General features: G+C 36.7%; 2 protein-coding genes across 4 annotated transcripts; one reads left to right on the top strand and one right to left on the bottom strand.

Moving 5' to 3' along the window:
- Positions 1-9,203: 9,203 nt before the first annotated feature.
- Positions 9,204-14,497, bottom strand: LOC141431583 (uncharacterized). The gene is made up of 4 exons (XM_074092757.1): positions 14,417-14,497; positions 12,066-12,179; positions 10,441-10,634; positions 9,204-9,707 (listed from the first exon to the last, which is right to left on the bottom strand). The coding sequence occupies exons 1-4, from the start codon at positions 14,463-14,465 to the stop codon at positions 9,546-9,548; spliced, it is 519 nt and encodes a 172-aa protein (XP_073948858.1). The 5' UTR covers positions 14,466-14,497; the 3' UTR covers positions 9,204-9,545.
- A 238-nt stretch (positions 14,498-14,735) lies between these two features.
- On the top strand, positions 14,736-15,999 carry LOC141431982 (uncharacterized; the record flags this gene model as incomplete). 3 transcript variants are annotated; one of them, XM_074093317.1, is given in 3 exon segments in its annotated part: positions 14,736-14,761; positions 15,150-15,256; positions 15,881-15,999. In XM_074093317.1, coding segments are annotated over 2 exon segments (121 nt in total), but the record flags the coding sequence as incomplete, so codon positions are not given.
- Between the last annotated feature and the right edge of the window lie 545 nt (positions 16,000-16,544).

Genomic DNA, 16,544 nt, shown 5'->3' with positions numbered 1-16,544 from the left:
TCCGTACCATACTTTTCTCGAAGCCATTAAGGCTATTTTCAACATTTAATTTATCCGACATTGATATTAGTGGCATGTTTTTTTCCACATCAATTGGAAAATAAAGATTACCTGTGTATGAGTAATTAGCCGTTCCTCCTTATAAGAAAATAAATAAATGGCTTAATACTAATTTCTGTATCAAAAGAGGTAAGCCAGGGACTTAATAGGGGTTAGCCGCCCGCACAGAATACCAATTGCATTTTTCCGCCGGAATTTAATCAGAAGAATCTTGGCTCGACTGAACCGAATGAGATTTGCGTATCAGAACAATTTATTTAGCTAATCTGGCACGTTTTGTGCGACACGCAAAAAGAGAATCCTGGGGAATTGTGTTTTAAACAGGGATCACTTTTACATTCCAGCAATTCGCTCCATCGCGTCGTAAATGACGAACGCGGCAAAGCGGGGACGCCGCAAAACATACATAAAATTGAATGGAAACGAATGCTGTGGATTTGACAGCTTATTGAAGAAAGTAAGGAAAATAAAGATTTATAAAAATGAAAAAATATGGTGTATGACACTGGTAAAGAGACGGGCAAAGTGACGTAAAATACTGTGGGTGGACGTTGGCTGATTTCCATTTATTGTATCGGTACTCTGTTTTTTTTTTTTCAAAATTTGTATTTTTTATTCAAAATCACGAGTAGGTACTAAATTATAAAAAGAGTCCCTATGTTTTTAGGTTGTGACATTTTCTCCTATGACTCATTACGAAACGGACACATAAAAATTATACGGAAAATTTAGAATACTTTTTATCTTTATGGTGTTTGATTAAAAAATGCCAATTTTGATAAAAGGCATAACTTTACTTTTATATCTATCTATCTATCTAATATATGTGTATATCTAATACCTTTAAACGAGCAATTCTTGTAATTCTTGTTGTTGTTCTTGCAGATGGTAGGACCTTGTGCAAGGGCTACCACCATCTTGCTCGCTTATCCTGCCGTAAAGCAGCAGTGCTTGCACTGTTGTATTTCGGCGTGGAGAGTAAGACAGCCGGTGGAATTACTGGCACTTGAGGTATCCCATCTTAGGCCTCTAGGTTGGCAACGCATCTGCAATACCCCTGGTGTTGCAGATGTTTATGGGCGGTGGTGATCTCTTACCATCAGGAGACCCACTTGCTCGTTTGCCACCCAGTCGAATTATATATATATATATACATATATATTTATTTATTTATATTTCGGGGATCTCGGAAACGGCTCCAACGATTTCGATGAAATTTGGTATGTAGGGGTTTTCAGGGATGAAAAATCGATCTAGCTTGGTCTTATCTCTGGAAAGTTCGGTCGCCCAGGTACTATTATTTAATCTCCGTCGCAAAAGATAGGGTATAAGTAGGTATAACGTGTGTATACCTGTAGCACCGCAGCTTCTAAACTATACTTTATTTTCATGTGAAATAAAGTAATTATCGAAACTCCCTATAAGGTAACAAAATTATCCAATTGTACCGTCAGAAATTTAATTTATTTGGTTAAATTACCATTGTGTGATAGCTCCTACTCGTACAATTTATAAATAATCCAGAGAACTCAATGAGATGAAATCTTCAGTTCTTGTAGAATACAAATAAGGAATTGGATGCTTTACCTACTTACTTAGATATAGCAAATGTTCAGAAGAATAGACGGAATTTTGCTAAACATTTTATTCGTAATTAGCAAAGAGTTAATGTAGATTTCTTGATAGACAAGTTGCTGTTCCACTAGATAGCAACGAATGCCACGTGGAAGAGTGTGCTCATTATCAGCTCATATACGTTCTAATTAAGCAATATTTCGTTTCGTTTGTGATTTTTTTATATAGTCTTGTTTCTACTGGCTGCTTGAAACCGCAGTGTTTGTATCCTTACTTAAATAAAATAACTACATGGGTAACTTTGTCATTGAAAAATGTTTTACGCCAAGTTTAGATCTGCGGAAAAAATGGTACGTTGCGGTGACCGATTGACCACTTTTAAGTCCTTCACTTTATGGCCTCGCAAAAATATGTAAAAAAAAATTGCAAGATTTTTTTCTTGCTGTTCTAAGCTATGCTTTAGATTAAATCGTATTGGGAATGAAAATCTAGGAAGTAATTGAATAAAAGTAAGACCATAGCTTATAGTTTTATAATATAATATAGGGTTTCATCTCCTCCACCTATATGGCTACGTTATATGTATAATGTATGGCGGGTATGTTGGTACTATAATAAAATATAAGCATTGGAGACTTCACACCAATCGACCTAATCCCAAAGTAAGCAAAGCTTGTTTTATGGGTTACTCAGACACAAATATTAAATGCTCATGCAAAATTCGAGAACAAACACTCGTAATTTTCATACATATACTGCCTCTACTGGAGATCGAACCCAGTACCACTACCATGAGTTTACAGTGACGGTATACTACAACATTTACTTTAATAGAACGCATAAAAAAAGATAAAGCTGGGCTCAGGATCGAACCTGACTCCTCATCAATCCGTGGTGTGTGCTCATATAACAAGACACACATATTACCTGTGGGTAATGGTAATCTGTGCCAAGCCATTATTTATAGCATACACACCGAAACTTCTCAATGTCTTACTTACCGAAAATGTATTTTTTTATATATTAAGTACCTATTTAGTAACGGGAAAATTGTAAAATAAAAAAAGGTTAGAGTTTACCGAATTTGAGGTGAAATTTTATGAGATAACGGTGATATTTTCCAAAGCCCTCAATATCCTTTCATAGTTGGGAATTGTTCATACCTGTGTTAGTACCATATACCTATATATATAAAAAAAACTTTCAGCCTTTATACTTTATCATAGGTCTGGCTGTCGCGGGCTCCTGCTCTATTTTCACTACTTCTTTCTTTCACACGGTATGAGACGAGGGTAGAAAGAGATGGTGAATGGATGCGAACGTCAGCGCGTTAAGACAATACGGCTTCTGGTTTTATTAAACTAAAACAACCGGTCGATCCAAGATGATCACAAGCTTTGGAAAATCCAGGAATACGAAAATTTAGCAAAGAACGAAAGCACATGCAAGCTGATGTGGTAATGGGCAAACCACATCACTTAATGAACCGATAACCGTTGAGGGAAAAAGATTCTCGATTGACGACCACGAACAGAAAGGTGAAGCATTGGCAGGCTTTCCACAGGTGGACTGGCGACATCGCGAGAGTTGTAGGCAACCGATGGATGGTATCCGTTCATTTCGGAACTAACGTCTGGCAACCTGATTCATTTCGGAACTTTTCATTTCGCAAACTAAACTATATTTCAGGGCGGCCATCATGTAGAACGTTAGGAGCCATTTACAGTCTTCTAAGAGTTGTAAGAACGTGCAACGCGTCGACAGTGTGAACGCCAGTAGATCAATGTTTATGTCGTTCATTGCGGCGTTCAACGGGGGAGGTTTTTGTTCAACAGTGGACTTTTTTCCGGCTGATGATGATCGAGAACTCTAATCCATTGTCAATCGTTTACTCACTGGCAGGAATAGTGTTTATCATAGACAAGTGCCTAAAAGCACACACACACACTCTAGTTATATGTATAAGGCTTAAATATCACATCTTTGAGAGGACACTGACTTTTGTAACACAGGTTTAACCTAGCTCAGAAGTCCGGGACTTTATTTTGATTCTGTACCTTATTATCAATAAAAACTTTATTATTATTATTATTATTATTTCGGTCTCTCACTATTCATCTTGTAATATATTAGTGATCAACATTCTTTAACATATTATACCTACAAGTTAGAGATTTAAATCTCTCACTATGCATCTTGGAATTTATTGGTATTCAGCATAATCCTCTCTTGTTCATGCACAGGCACAGCTGCTAAAATGTGAAACAAAGTATAATGATGACAAACTGTTACTGCCGGCACTGCGCTTGGTACGTGAAAAGCATAGAAAAATCAGTGAATTTCAAAAGCTTTCGAATATTATTTTATGAAGGTGTTTTAATATTCTTTCTTTATAATATTGTTTGGACCAGGTCTTGCAAGTCCAATATCACTATCGACATCTATGTATAGACTGCCTGTCTCTTACATCAAAACGGCGCACAAAATTTGTTCACAGCGTGATGTGAACCTTTCACTTTAGTTTGTTGACGTCCGTGACAGGGGTTGTGTCAAAGATATATTTATGATTGATGCGCCGCGCGTTTTGTTCCAAACAGCCGCAAGGTACATAGATGTCAATGAATTTCACACACTTCTTCAGTGATCGGATTGACTTGAAATTTGGTAGGTTTGTTATAATAAACTTAACAAACCTAAAGCAAACACGTCGTCATTTTGTGGTCAGCTTCTAAGAGTACACCCAGTATATTTGATTTTTACGCGCCGCCAGATATTATTAGTTGGGCAAGACCAAGAGGGACTACGTAGGGCGATTTGTCCAATCAAGAGAGCGTAGGTAAGAGCGCCCATTCTCGTGTTTGTTACAGTAATTCTACTTTATCCATTTCAATCAGTAAACGGGCCTATTTTTGGTAGGTACTTAAACAAGCGTTTATTTAGGTACTGTAAAATCGGAAGAAAAATCTTTTAGTTTGAAATTAATTATTGTCTTTATTTGTCAATAATTTGGTTTTGCTGGAAAAAACCATAACTTAATCATACAAAAGCCCCGTCACTTTTTATGAATATGAAGGTTTAGGTGTGTAGCTAAGTATTAATAATTTATTGTTTGCAAAGGGCACTCAGCTACGATCGAGTTCAGCATCCTGGACGACAACAATGAAGCCGTGTCGTGCCTTCGGGTGCCTGTCGTCATCCAACCGCCCCGCGCCCAGGCCGCTGCTCTTACCAACTAAAACAACTATTGCACCGATTACAACAAACCAGAAGAATGCACTGGAATAATGTCAAAACACCAACAAATCGTGTTTTTTTTCTAGCGATTTATTTTAGTGCTCATTAAAATACCTATCATTAAATCCACTTACTCTAATTGAACTGCATTTTATTACTTTTAGTTTCTCTATATTTGCGTGGAAAGTAAAATACTTACTTGTTAATAGGTGTTGGTTGACCTGATTTGTGTGAAGTTTCCAATCCTCACTGGACCCGCGTAGGAACCAAGGTCCAAGCCCTCTCATTCTGAGAGGAGGCTTGTGCTCAGCAGTGGGACGTATACAGGCTGGAATGATGATGATGATTGAGTTGATTTATTAGTAAAGGTGAGGTAAAAATATTTATTGCTGAAAATATTGATACAACTTTTTGTTATTATGAAATGTTTTGTAAGATCGTCAGATTTCACATAAATGACACAGGCAAGCTATAAAATCAATTTGTCAAAGAAATTGTCGAAAACAGTGACAGGGAAGATAGGGAAGATAAGTATTCGTTTTGATGTTACTCTACCTCTGTTTGGTACAAAACCGCTACAAAAAATTATTCACTCTAATAACATGTAGATACCTCCCATGGGCACAGCGGCATCTTATGCAGGTACTCCCTCAGAGAATTTTGCGTGGATCGCGGTTGCCGGACAAAAGCTATTGCGATTTCAACACGATGATACAACACCATGCATGCACAATGTTATTAGGTATCGTTAAAATCGTTTGAGCGCCTAATGGCATGATCAACGAGTGAGTGTGTGTGGTAATGTATACATACTACTTTACATTTTTAGTGTTTCTTTTAGCACTGAAAAAGTCCACAGTTAGGAAGTATTCATGGGATTTACAATTAATTTTTCTCCCGTACCTACGTAATTTAGGTACAGTTGTACTGATTTCAAGAACCTGATATTTTAGCTTGAGACTTGTTTACTTTTATTATCACGGGAAAATTGACACCAATTAACCTAGTCTCAAACTAAGCAAAGCTTGTACTATGGGTACTAGCACAAAATACAGATAGTTCAGAAGTCAATCTCCATACAAGTGCGCTCGAGCAACGCACGCATACATAGACACTGCTCATGGGCACGGTATCTCGGGCCGGTTGGGACCAGTTCGAGCGCGAGTGCCATCCGCTTGAGACAGGCGTCTGTGAACTTTTTTGTGCAATAATGGAGCAACAAAAAAAAAGTGTTCAGTGGACGGTTGTTTAAATTAAATAATCGTGAATTTCGCCAATAACGAAATCGTCGCAAGATATTTTCTGTGAGAAATTTATAATATAACAATGACATTAAACTTAAATATTTTATTTATTAATTTATTTTTCCATTCTTCCCGTTTTATTCTCAACAATAAATCAAACAACTAGATAAGAGTGCGACTACCAAGATAGTTTTTTGGTACATAAGCCATAGTTGACAACCTTAGAGCGACCGCCGAGCGTAGGTATGAAAAGTGAAGTACATCCAGGAGATTGACTTCTGAACTATCTGTATTTTGTGGTACTAGGCAACAGATAAACATACAGATAAATACATATCAGACGTCCATAACAAACATTCGTATTATTAATACAAATGGTTCTCTATCGTTTGCCCGAATTTCATATGCCCGAATGTAACGTTTTCTAGAATTTTCATTTGCCATAAATTAATTTATTTCTGAAATAGTAGTTTTTTCAGAATTGATATTAAACTAACCTAACCTAACCTACTACTTTCATTCTATATGATGACATTAAAAAAAATCCTAAAAACAGCACGGTTCTATATATTTTATGGCAAACGTTGGTATGGCAATTGAAATTCGGGCAAATGAAATTCGGGCAAGTAAAGGTAAACGTCATACAAATATATCTGACCCGACCGGGGATCGAACCCGGGGCCTAAAGCTTCATAGTCAGGTTCTCTATTGTATTTTTCACCTATGATGAGTTCTGTGACGTTTCGAGTTTGCCAGTTTTAGAGATGTACCATTTATCGAGTGAACTATCGATTTTCCTAAGTTATAAGTTCCCTTTTTTTGGAGAAGTCGCATTATATTCAAAAAATAATATTTTTTTCCTGTTTCCCGCCCACGGCTTCATTTGCGTGGAACGCGTGTAAAAGCTGGTTACAGCTAAGACTCTTTTAGATTGTGGGTATCTCACGCCTCTCATAGTACCCATAAATATGGTTACGGATAGCATCAGTATTAGAACTGTCGCCACTGGTGGTTGGTTTCCTCCACTCCACCGCCGCTTTCTGGGAGTGGACAATTTATTTTCTTCGCTGCCAGTTTCGCCAAATTTTTCTTTTTTGATTCGGGAAACGGTAGCTTTCCGATATCCAGAGCTCCTGCAGCTCGGTCAGCAACGTATTCAATCGCCATCAATAGGCCACCGTTTTCTCCTTCTCGCACGAAATAATCTCTCAAACGAATTACAAACTCCTGACTCTTTAGACCGTTTCGGCATTTTGGCAAAAATATTACAACAAACTTAACGAGAAACAACAGTAACAAAAGTCAACAACAATAATAACAGAAATGAACAATACAAAATACAATGCAAAGAATACGCAACGGAAACTCAATCCGTATAGAAGGCAGACGCACTCCTACTGACAGTGATACTGTCATGCACTTGGCCACAAGATGGCTGCGTCCGTGTTCCAATTAGCCGCGTTTACAAAATCTTGCAAGTTTTGTTTAAAAATTTAAAGTACCTTAGTATTCATTTATCGAATAAAGAACCGCGGCAATTGCCGATAATGTTGTGTCACGTCACTACTCTGTTCCGTTTCACACATTGCGTCATTTAAAAAAAAAAATCTATCATATTCGATGGAGTCTATTTAATGGACACTGATATTGCTCTATATTTTTAAAAAGTAGAGTTTTATATTTTTTTGATTATTTTGCTTCAAAATTATAAATTATCAAAAAAAAAGGTTTTGCGCACATAATATGCGTAATTCGGAAAATTTTCAATTGTCACAGAACTCATCATACGTGAAAAATATATAACCACTTGGCTATCCGCTCGTCAAACTAGGAACCTGATTCATGCAATTTGACATGTATTAACTAGTGTTGCTACAATTACAATACTTATGCATAAATTAACTATCTATAAGTAATTTTAATGTAATATTGATAACATCTGCTTTAGAACTCCTCCGAAATACAGCACACATGTAGGACTGTCATACACGTTATGTTTCTCCATTAAAAGTAGTACCTTTATCTTATTTGTTTGTTTATACTCTTTATTGTACAAAAAAGAAAAATACAAATCACTTTGCATTGTATTTTGTATTGTTCTATTGTCCCGTAATATTTAATATTCAATAATATTTAATATTTAATTAGCTGTGCTCCCACGCTTTCAGTCACTAAGCAACGATAATGCGTTGATTTAATTGCTCATTATATTCGTGTATATCATAAGTGGATCCCCGGAAGCCTAGGTATTATTTTTTATCACAATTTCTGTTTATTTTTTTAATTTAATAAATTTAATTGTTTTTTTTATTCGACTGGGTGGCAAACGAGCAAGTGGGTCTCCTGATGGTAAGAGATCACCACCGCCCATAAACATCTGCAACACCAGGGGTATTGCAGATGCGTTGCCAACCTAGAGGCCTAAGATGGGATACCTCAATTGCCAGTAATTTCACCGGCTGTCTTACTCTCCACGCCGAAACACAACAGTGCAAGCACTGCTGCTTCACGGCAGGATTAGCGAGCAAGATGGTGGTAGCAATCCGGGTGGACCTTGCACAAGGTCCTACCACCTGCAAAAGTTCCTACCACCTGTTTTCCACACTGAATGACAGATTTTGAAAAACGGTTACTTACGTGATTTAACCACAAGCATCGTCAGTCGGGACCTTAACAACAGTTTAAAAAAAAAAGAATGCACCAGTTCACAAGTTTATTTACAATTGATTTAAGATAGCACACTCACAAAAACCGTGTTACAGGTGGATTATTATAGGACTATCTATAATTTACGAAGTAGAAAAAACATTTATTTGCGTCTTTCTTGCTACTCCTACCGTTAACTGCCTTATTCAAAGTATTGCATTGCACGTGGGACCCTATTTGCAGCCCAATTACCATTGGGTGCGCATGCGGATCTTTGAGAAGGGTCCTTAAGCACTCATTGCACTGTTGTCATCAAAGATGGTAAAACTGCCGGGAAAATTATTAGCACAAGAGATAGAATTAACTCTTTCGCTCTGACTTAACTAAGTAGCAGGCGTCTATATTAGCATCATTTTTCAATGACAAATATTCCATTTATATGTTTATTGAATAATTAAACTAGGTGATACTACTTACGCGTTGAGTTATTTATGTGTACCTGTTCGATGTTGTAATTTCAGCGCTACAATGGCCAGATCAATGGTAGTAAGTAATATATGGGTATAAATTGAACAGGACGTGCCTGTGGAATATACGTTACTTGATTTAGTTGAAACTTAAATAATGTATTCGCTGATGAAAGTTTAGAGGTAATGTAATCATTTGTCGTTTCTTGAATTTCTAGTTAAAATCATTCTTATAATTCCTTCATTTTTATGATTCAATGATTCTGATCTGATGAAAGTTTACATTTAAGTCAATTAAGCTGTTGATAACTCATTATTGTCAGATCCCATTAGTTCTATTGTTGGACGAAAGTTTCACTTTACTACTCTTTCTTTGCATTATCAGAGGAAGTGGCGACTGGACGGTAAGAGGCACTCGAAAGCACATCATGGCGTCTTGGTGGTCGCCCCAGACGGTGAATTCTATCGTAGTCCCTGAGCCCTGTGAAAATAAGACTAACTTATGTGCTTGTTCAGTGACGTAAGAATAAAATCCGGGAGCAGAATATTTCGTCAGAAGTCAGTAACAACAAAAAAAAATAGCTGGGCCGTGGTGGGGCTTCGAAGCGTGGGAGCTTTTTAGTGAGTTGGGTCGTCGTCAGAGGGATCGTGGATGTGATCCTCGTTCAGGGTCATGGCTTGTTCAGCAGGTCTCCATAGCCCTTCAGAGGGGCAACGCTGCGGTCATAATGGGGACTTTTGGTTCTAGTTTGTCGCAGGGGCTGGGGTTTTTTTGTGAGGCTACTCGGGTTGCAACAGTTAGGCGTTAACTTAGAAAAAAATACAAACATTGGAACATAGAACCTCCTCCTTTTTTGAAGTCGGTTGAAAAAGTAAATGGGATTTCAATGTAGTAGGATTCAAAAGGTAACTATTAAAAAAAATAGTAGAATATTAACCTTACAGTGCTATGCATAAGTTTGATTATTCCTCTTGACTTTAAGTGGTGATTTGTGACTTCTGGTTATCACCCGACGATTTGAGGGCTCTCCATTTTTACTCGTAACATTGAAGAGAAAAGTGCAGACGAGCCTCCCAGCCCACCACTTCCGTCCTTGAAATATTTTACCAGTGATGGTCGGCGGTACACACATTTAATTTCCTCATGCTACTGGATATATTGTATTATCATATCTGTTGCTATGTCGTTGGTGCGTGGTTGGTTGTGTACTTACTATAGGAAACACTGGGTCGACGAAGAAGTCTAACGTGTACAGTAGGATTGAGCCTGTTTTTACTGGACAAGTTGAGTTAATCAAGTAGTTGCAGGTAACTGATTTCTCACTTAGTTCGAAGGGGATAGGGAGCTGCATAGTCCCAAACGAAAAGAATGCCGTTGCTGTGGTACTCATAGAAACCGTGGTGTGCACTGTAACAAAACATATCAAAATGTATTTAGTCGTAGTAGAGGTACTAAAGTTAAATTGTCGAACAGTATGGTGTTAATATTTTGATCATTCACACAAAGCTCTTTGTTTCAGCTCTACAGAGTACTAAGGAATGAATTTCATTACTGCGACCTGGTTTTCTGGATATATAGGATAACTTAGGCTACTCAAGCCTAGAATGAATAGGCTGTTACTGAAACAGTGAGCAATATCTTTTGCTTCAGCTGCAATAGGCTAGTATCTTAAAAAAATATAATTAGTCTGTCAGTAAGATTATCAAAAAAAATTGGACACGTGTATTTTCTTCTGTCAATAAAACAAAAATTATGAAGATTATAGCCAACTTTTGCCCGCGGCTTCGCCCGCGTGGAATTCGGTTATCGCACGCTGTTCCCTGCAGTGTTGTGGCGCGCCATGGAAGAGGCCTGTGTCCAGCAGTGGACTGCTGTAGGCTGATGATGATGACGCTGTTCCCTCGGGAACTGTGCATTTTTCCGGGATAAAAAGTAGCCTATGTCACTGTCTGCCCATAAACTATCACTATGCCAAAAATCATGTCGATCCGTCGTTCGATTTCGACGTGAAATACGGCCAAACATACAAACACACATTTTCACATTTGTAATATTAGTATGGAAGTATGGATTAAAGTTCCGTGTGACGCGAGCGGCATATTTTATGACGTCAAGACGTCAAGGCCCCCCTCCCCCGCTATCCTTAACGCGCTTCATCTGTCATTTTTTGTTTGATTGACAAAAGAAAAAATCGTGTCCATTGTTTTGCCATAATCTAACTGACCGACTAAAACCTAAATACTTGTCTTATTTTTTTTTTTAAACTAAATAATTATTAAATGCAAAATTATTGTTTTGTCAGTAAGTGATTTATGTAAATCTTGAAATTAATATCTATCTTAAACTCAAATGGTTTTTTTTTACCCAGGAAAACCATTCGGCATTGGTCTCAAAAAAAAATGATCATTTTTATTTTATTTTTTCATAAAATAGCCGATTTTAAAACATCTATTGGAAGGATTTAGGTTTTAGATGAATTTTAAATGTTTTATCATATTTATATGTTACCGGAATTATAGTTAACCATAGTTGCAACGGCGTTAAAAACTTCGTTTAATCTTTGCCCGTCACAATTATTTAAAAAAAAACGTTGTATCTTCTGTCACCTTGTAGTGTTAGGATTAGGCAGTTTAGTTACATAACGTTTATTTACGATGAAAGTCAAACAAAGGTCATGCGTTATTTTGCAAATACAACGATCATTAAGTATTTTTTAGCTAAAATTTTATAAATTAATTTAATAAACCTATTCCTCGAAATGGTTTTCGAATTTGACCGAATTGTAAAAATGTGATCAATGCCAATTGCTGGTCAGTTTTAAATTTAAAATATTGTTACCCGCCCTGAAGATGATGTCAATAGGAACGTCTTCAAGCTGAGGTAACACGCACGGCGTCCCTGTGCAACCCGTCACGCGTGCGGCCAGAGGAAGTGGACCAGCGTTGTTAATGCCTGCATCGTTAGAACAATTCTTTTTTAAAGATAGGAATAAACAAAATAGTTTATAGCACCGAACAAAACAACTGCCTTAAAAAACTTTTAAATGAAAACGAAAAAAAAATTATATCATGGGACACTATACACTAATTGACCTAGTCCCAAACTAAGCAAAGCTATGGATACTCAGCAACGGAAAAACATACTTATATAGATAAATACATAATAAATACATATTAAACATCCAAGGCCCGAGAGATGATTTTTAGATGTTCCTGTGTTTTTTTGTGACAATTTGAAGTGGGTTAATAATTAACTTTCATTTGATATTCACATTGTTACAATTAAAAGATAATATAATCAAATATTTATGTATCATCATCATCATCAACTACTGACATAAATAAACAATATATAAATACACCCACTCAAAAAACATAACCCTCCCGGGTAAAAACCAGATAAAACATACACTTAGATATACTACAAAAGGATAGTGTGGCAAAAGGAGCGGGCTGATGTCGGTATTATCCGGCCCTGTAAATAGTGTCACAGCCAGGGTAAACTGCCCCATTTGTAATTAGTGTTTACACACCACCGTAAAAAAGATGTTTAAGTAATTTGAAGCGGTTGTAGTGTAGGTCAAAATTAGCGTTGCCCGTAGTCTCAGATCGGTACGAAATTAAATTGTTGTTCCCTCTGCGCCTGTTGACACAACCGACCGTAAAAAATATGTTCTCGCGGAAGTAATTTTGAGAGAGAGCGGTTGTAGTGTAGAAGTCAAAACGCTTCGTAGCGTTTGCCGGAATGTAGTCTCAGATGCGGATTACGAAATTAAAGTCCCTGTTGTGTCCCTGCTGCTGTGTGTTGTGTCCCTGTTTGACACAACCGACCGTAAAAAATATGTTCTCGCGGAAGTAATTTTGAGAGAGAGCGGTTGTAGTGTAGAAGTCAAAACGCTTCGTAGCGTTTGCCGGAATGTAGTCTCAGATGCGGATTATGAAATTAAAGTCCCTGTTGTGTCTGCTGCTGTGCTTTGTGCCTGTTACACAACCGAACGTAAAATATGTTCTCGCAGTAATTTTGAGAGAGAGCGGTTGTAGTGTTAGAGTCAAAGCTTCGTAGCGTTTGCCGGAATGTAGTCTCAGATGCGGATTACGAAATTAAAGTCCCTGTTGTGTGTTATAGCGTTGATCTTGAAATGTTACGAGGCATGCATCATATGAATGATAAAGTCAAATTTCTCAGTCGGCCTATTACGATGCCATCGAAATCAGCATCGTTTGCTTATATAACACTAACAAAAGCATGAGGTAATCCATTGTATCTGCTTCGCTAATTGTATATTTACCAGTAGAGTGATTTAAATATTTTTGAAATCTTAATTTCATTTCTGAAGTTCATTTAAATTTGTCTCTTTCTTGCTAATATTTTAACGAGGCCAAAATGTGACTATGTCAGCCTACGGAAAGGCTACCGAAAACTCTATTAGCTGCGTTCTCCAGAAATAAAAACTCTGTATATAAAACCCTGTCTTTCGAATGAATAATAATTATAATCTACATCAGAAATAGGTCATCTGGCGTTCGCTTACCGAGAATCATATTTACACTTAACTCATTAAAATGATCTAGGTACATATTTTTTTCTAACGTCTTTAATGTGATCACATTCCATAAAGAATTTGAATAAGGTCCTCAGTTTTGTTCCAACCTATACGTAACTATAATACGAGTATAATGGATGATTGTACGATTTTAATCGAATTAAAAAAACCTTTAGATGAAATGTGACCAGATCGAACACGTAATTCTGACACATAAATATCGAAAAGCTAGCACAGTCAAACCAGGAAACTTTAAAGACCTAACTATTACCTGTGATTTCGACTGCAAAAAAATCGTTTATCTTGCGCCCGCGGTAACTATGAAATTTTACTAAATAACATTACATTTTGCATCTATTACGAGTAATAATTACTCAATATGCATTAGAAATTATTCCCGGGCATCTTTAACCACTTATTTAAATTGCACCACAGGATAACCGGGCCGTTTTTAAAAACACATCTCTGCTGGCTCATTTTTAAGAAGTATTTTAGATAAGAATGCATTTTTTGAAATTTAATAACAGAACACATCACTTTACATATTTCAGTGTTAGTTTAGATTTTTCATTTTATCACAGGAGTTTAACTATTAAACAACTTTTTCTATCCAATCTTAAACCGATTAAATGTTTGTAGAACTTACATTCACTTATTTCGGGTCCCACGACAGAGAAACCAATTACCGCGACCATCAGGCTAGAGCATATCAGCACTGACTGAAACATTTCCGTTCTGCTAGACTATTCTAGTCTACCTAGATATTTCAATCTGTTTTTATACGTAGCTTTAATGCAAGTGTGAACTTATAATGATAACAATTATCTATGAATAGACAGATTGTCTAACATTTCAATTTCCGGCTGAGTCTGAGATTTTTTTAAATCAATTTAGTTTTGTCTATTCTTTCTTACAATGTCGTTGACATAACTTTAGGCTTCAACAGTAGAATTCAACATCCTACCCTGCGGTTAGCCAAGTCAAGCGTACGGTAAGTGTATAGCAACATCGCCGGTTGGTGGATTTAACTCAGACTCACACATGCGGTTCGCATTGTCATTAAGCAGCCATGCACCGCTTTGTATCGGTGGATTAACAGAATTGTCAACAACGCATTGGTAATTATGAATATGAAGCAATTGTTTAAAAAACAAATCAGTTTTCTCGTGACCACGGTCGTTGCAATACGGCCGGCACATCGATGTAATTAAAATATTTTTATATGCGAGACGAGATTAAACAACGGAGTTCTATATAAATATGGATTACTATTCACAATACCTCAATGGAATTTTAATGGAAAGCCAAAACTAACAGGGATTTTGAACTGCTTACGACGCTGCTTATGTAAAATTATTACATATATAATTGTTTTTCAGCATGTACTTGTCAACCACCAGAGTGATAATGTGGCGATTTGTCTTTATGTGTTGTTGTGTCTCGGCTGCGCAAGATAATTACATGGTCAGGAGACCCATTAAAAAATGTAAGTACCTAACTGTACTCTAAGTACATAAGACCTTTCGAAGCTGTCACCGCTTTTAAGAAGGTCAGTTTTTATTTTAAAAATTAAGTAGGTAAGTATAAAAGTTTTATCTCTTTAAAGTGTTCTGTAGTGGTTTTTTATAATTAGACATACTTTACTTTAGATTTGTTTATATTTTATGTTATTTTTGACAGATGGAAAATAATCACAAACTGTTAGGACCACTGTCTGTAGTGTATAAAAGTTTTCAACTCCCAAACACCTATGCTAACCTTGTAGCACTAAACTAACCATGTATCAATTCTGTCTTTTATAATACATGTCCTAACCTACTGATAGTACGTTTTTTATAAAACATTTGACTACGTTTTCAAAGTAGCTTAGTTTTGCTGTAATTCGATACGAAAATTAGCTCTGTAGATACAGTAGTTACTAAAACTCTGGATCCAACAGTTTCAGTTGAGCAATGATGAATCAGCCAGGACATGGTACCTACCAGGTTAGCACAGACCTTTGAAGCTTAAACTTGAATATACAATACCAATAGGTGGATAACAACACATTACAAATCAGAACTAGCCGTTAGCTTGCGATTTTAATGTACTATTATGACCGACCCAACAGGTATAATGAACAAGGTCCGCTCCCGCTGAGAGCGGAAGTGGATAGTTGCAGTAATTCACCACCGCCGTGCATCTTAACAAATGGTCAAAGAGTCTTTATTCCCATCGTCTTCACTGTTCGTAAGTACCAAAAATTTACCTGTAAACTCGTCATCGATGACCTAAGTAATGGCCTATATGTGGCTAGAGACCCTGACTATAAAGTAGAGGTTTCAGGTTTAACTCTTGGTAGGGGCAGCTGATTGTATTTATATAACATTGCGTATTCATGAATGATTTATGTACAGTCGAGTTCATAAGCTTGTGAGCAAAATTTTGTTCAAAAATATCTCAACACGACTCTATTGTTAATGGCGTTGTACTCGACTGTATGTGTCGTTATATTTAAGTATCTGTCCATTGCCTCGTAAGCTTAATTAGTACAAGCTATGCTTGGTTTGCGACTTTATCGATGGACGTAAATTAAATTGGCCCACGATAATAATAATATTTGTTTATTTACACTACACTACATTTTCAATACCATTAAAAACGAATCAAAGAAGCAAAGTTTGGAAACCTGTTTATGTCGTGTATAAATTAATAATAATGCATACCTACTTAAATATTATTTTTTAAAGTTATTAATATGTTTTGCCAAGTCAGTAATTCTACTTGTCAGTAAT

This window comes from Choristoneura fumiferana, chromosome 10 (genome assembly GCF_025370935.1).
Source record: "Choristoneura fumiferana chromosome 10, NRCan_CFum_1, whole genome shotgun sequence".
NCBI lineage: Eukaryota > Metazoa > Arthropoda > Insecta > Lepidoptera > Tortricidae > Choristoneura > Choristoneura fumiferana.
Note: the sequence above shows the minus strand (reverse complement) of the source record. Positions and strands in the feature narration are given on the sequence as shown.

Bases quoted from the DNA above. Each gene is read 5' to 3' on its own strand.
- LOC141431583 (XM_074092757.1), bottom strand. From the start codon at position 14,465: ATGGTCGCGGTAATTGGTTTCTCTGTCGTGGGACCCGAAATAAGTGAA. The intron at 10,635-12,065 runs GTAACAATATTT...GTTTTGTTACAG, and splicing joins TGACATCATCTTCAGGGCGG to TGCACACCACGGTTTCTATG. The intron at 9,708-10,440 runs GTAAGTACACAA...TTATTTTCACAG, and splicing joins TCGACCCAGTGTTTCCTATA to GGCTCAGGGACTACGATAGA.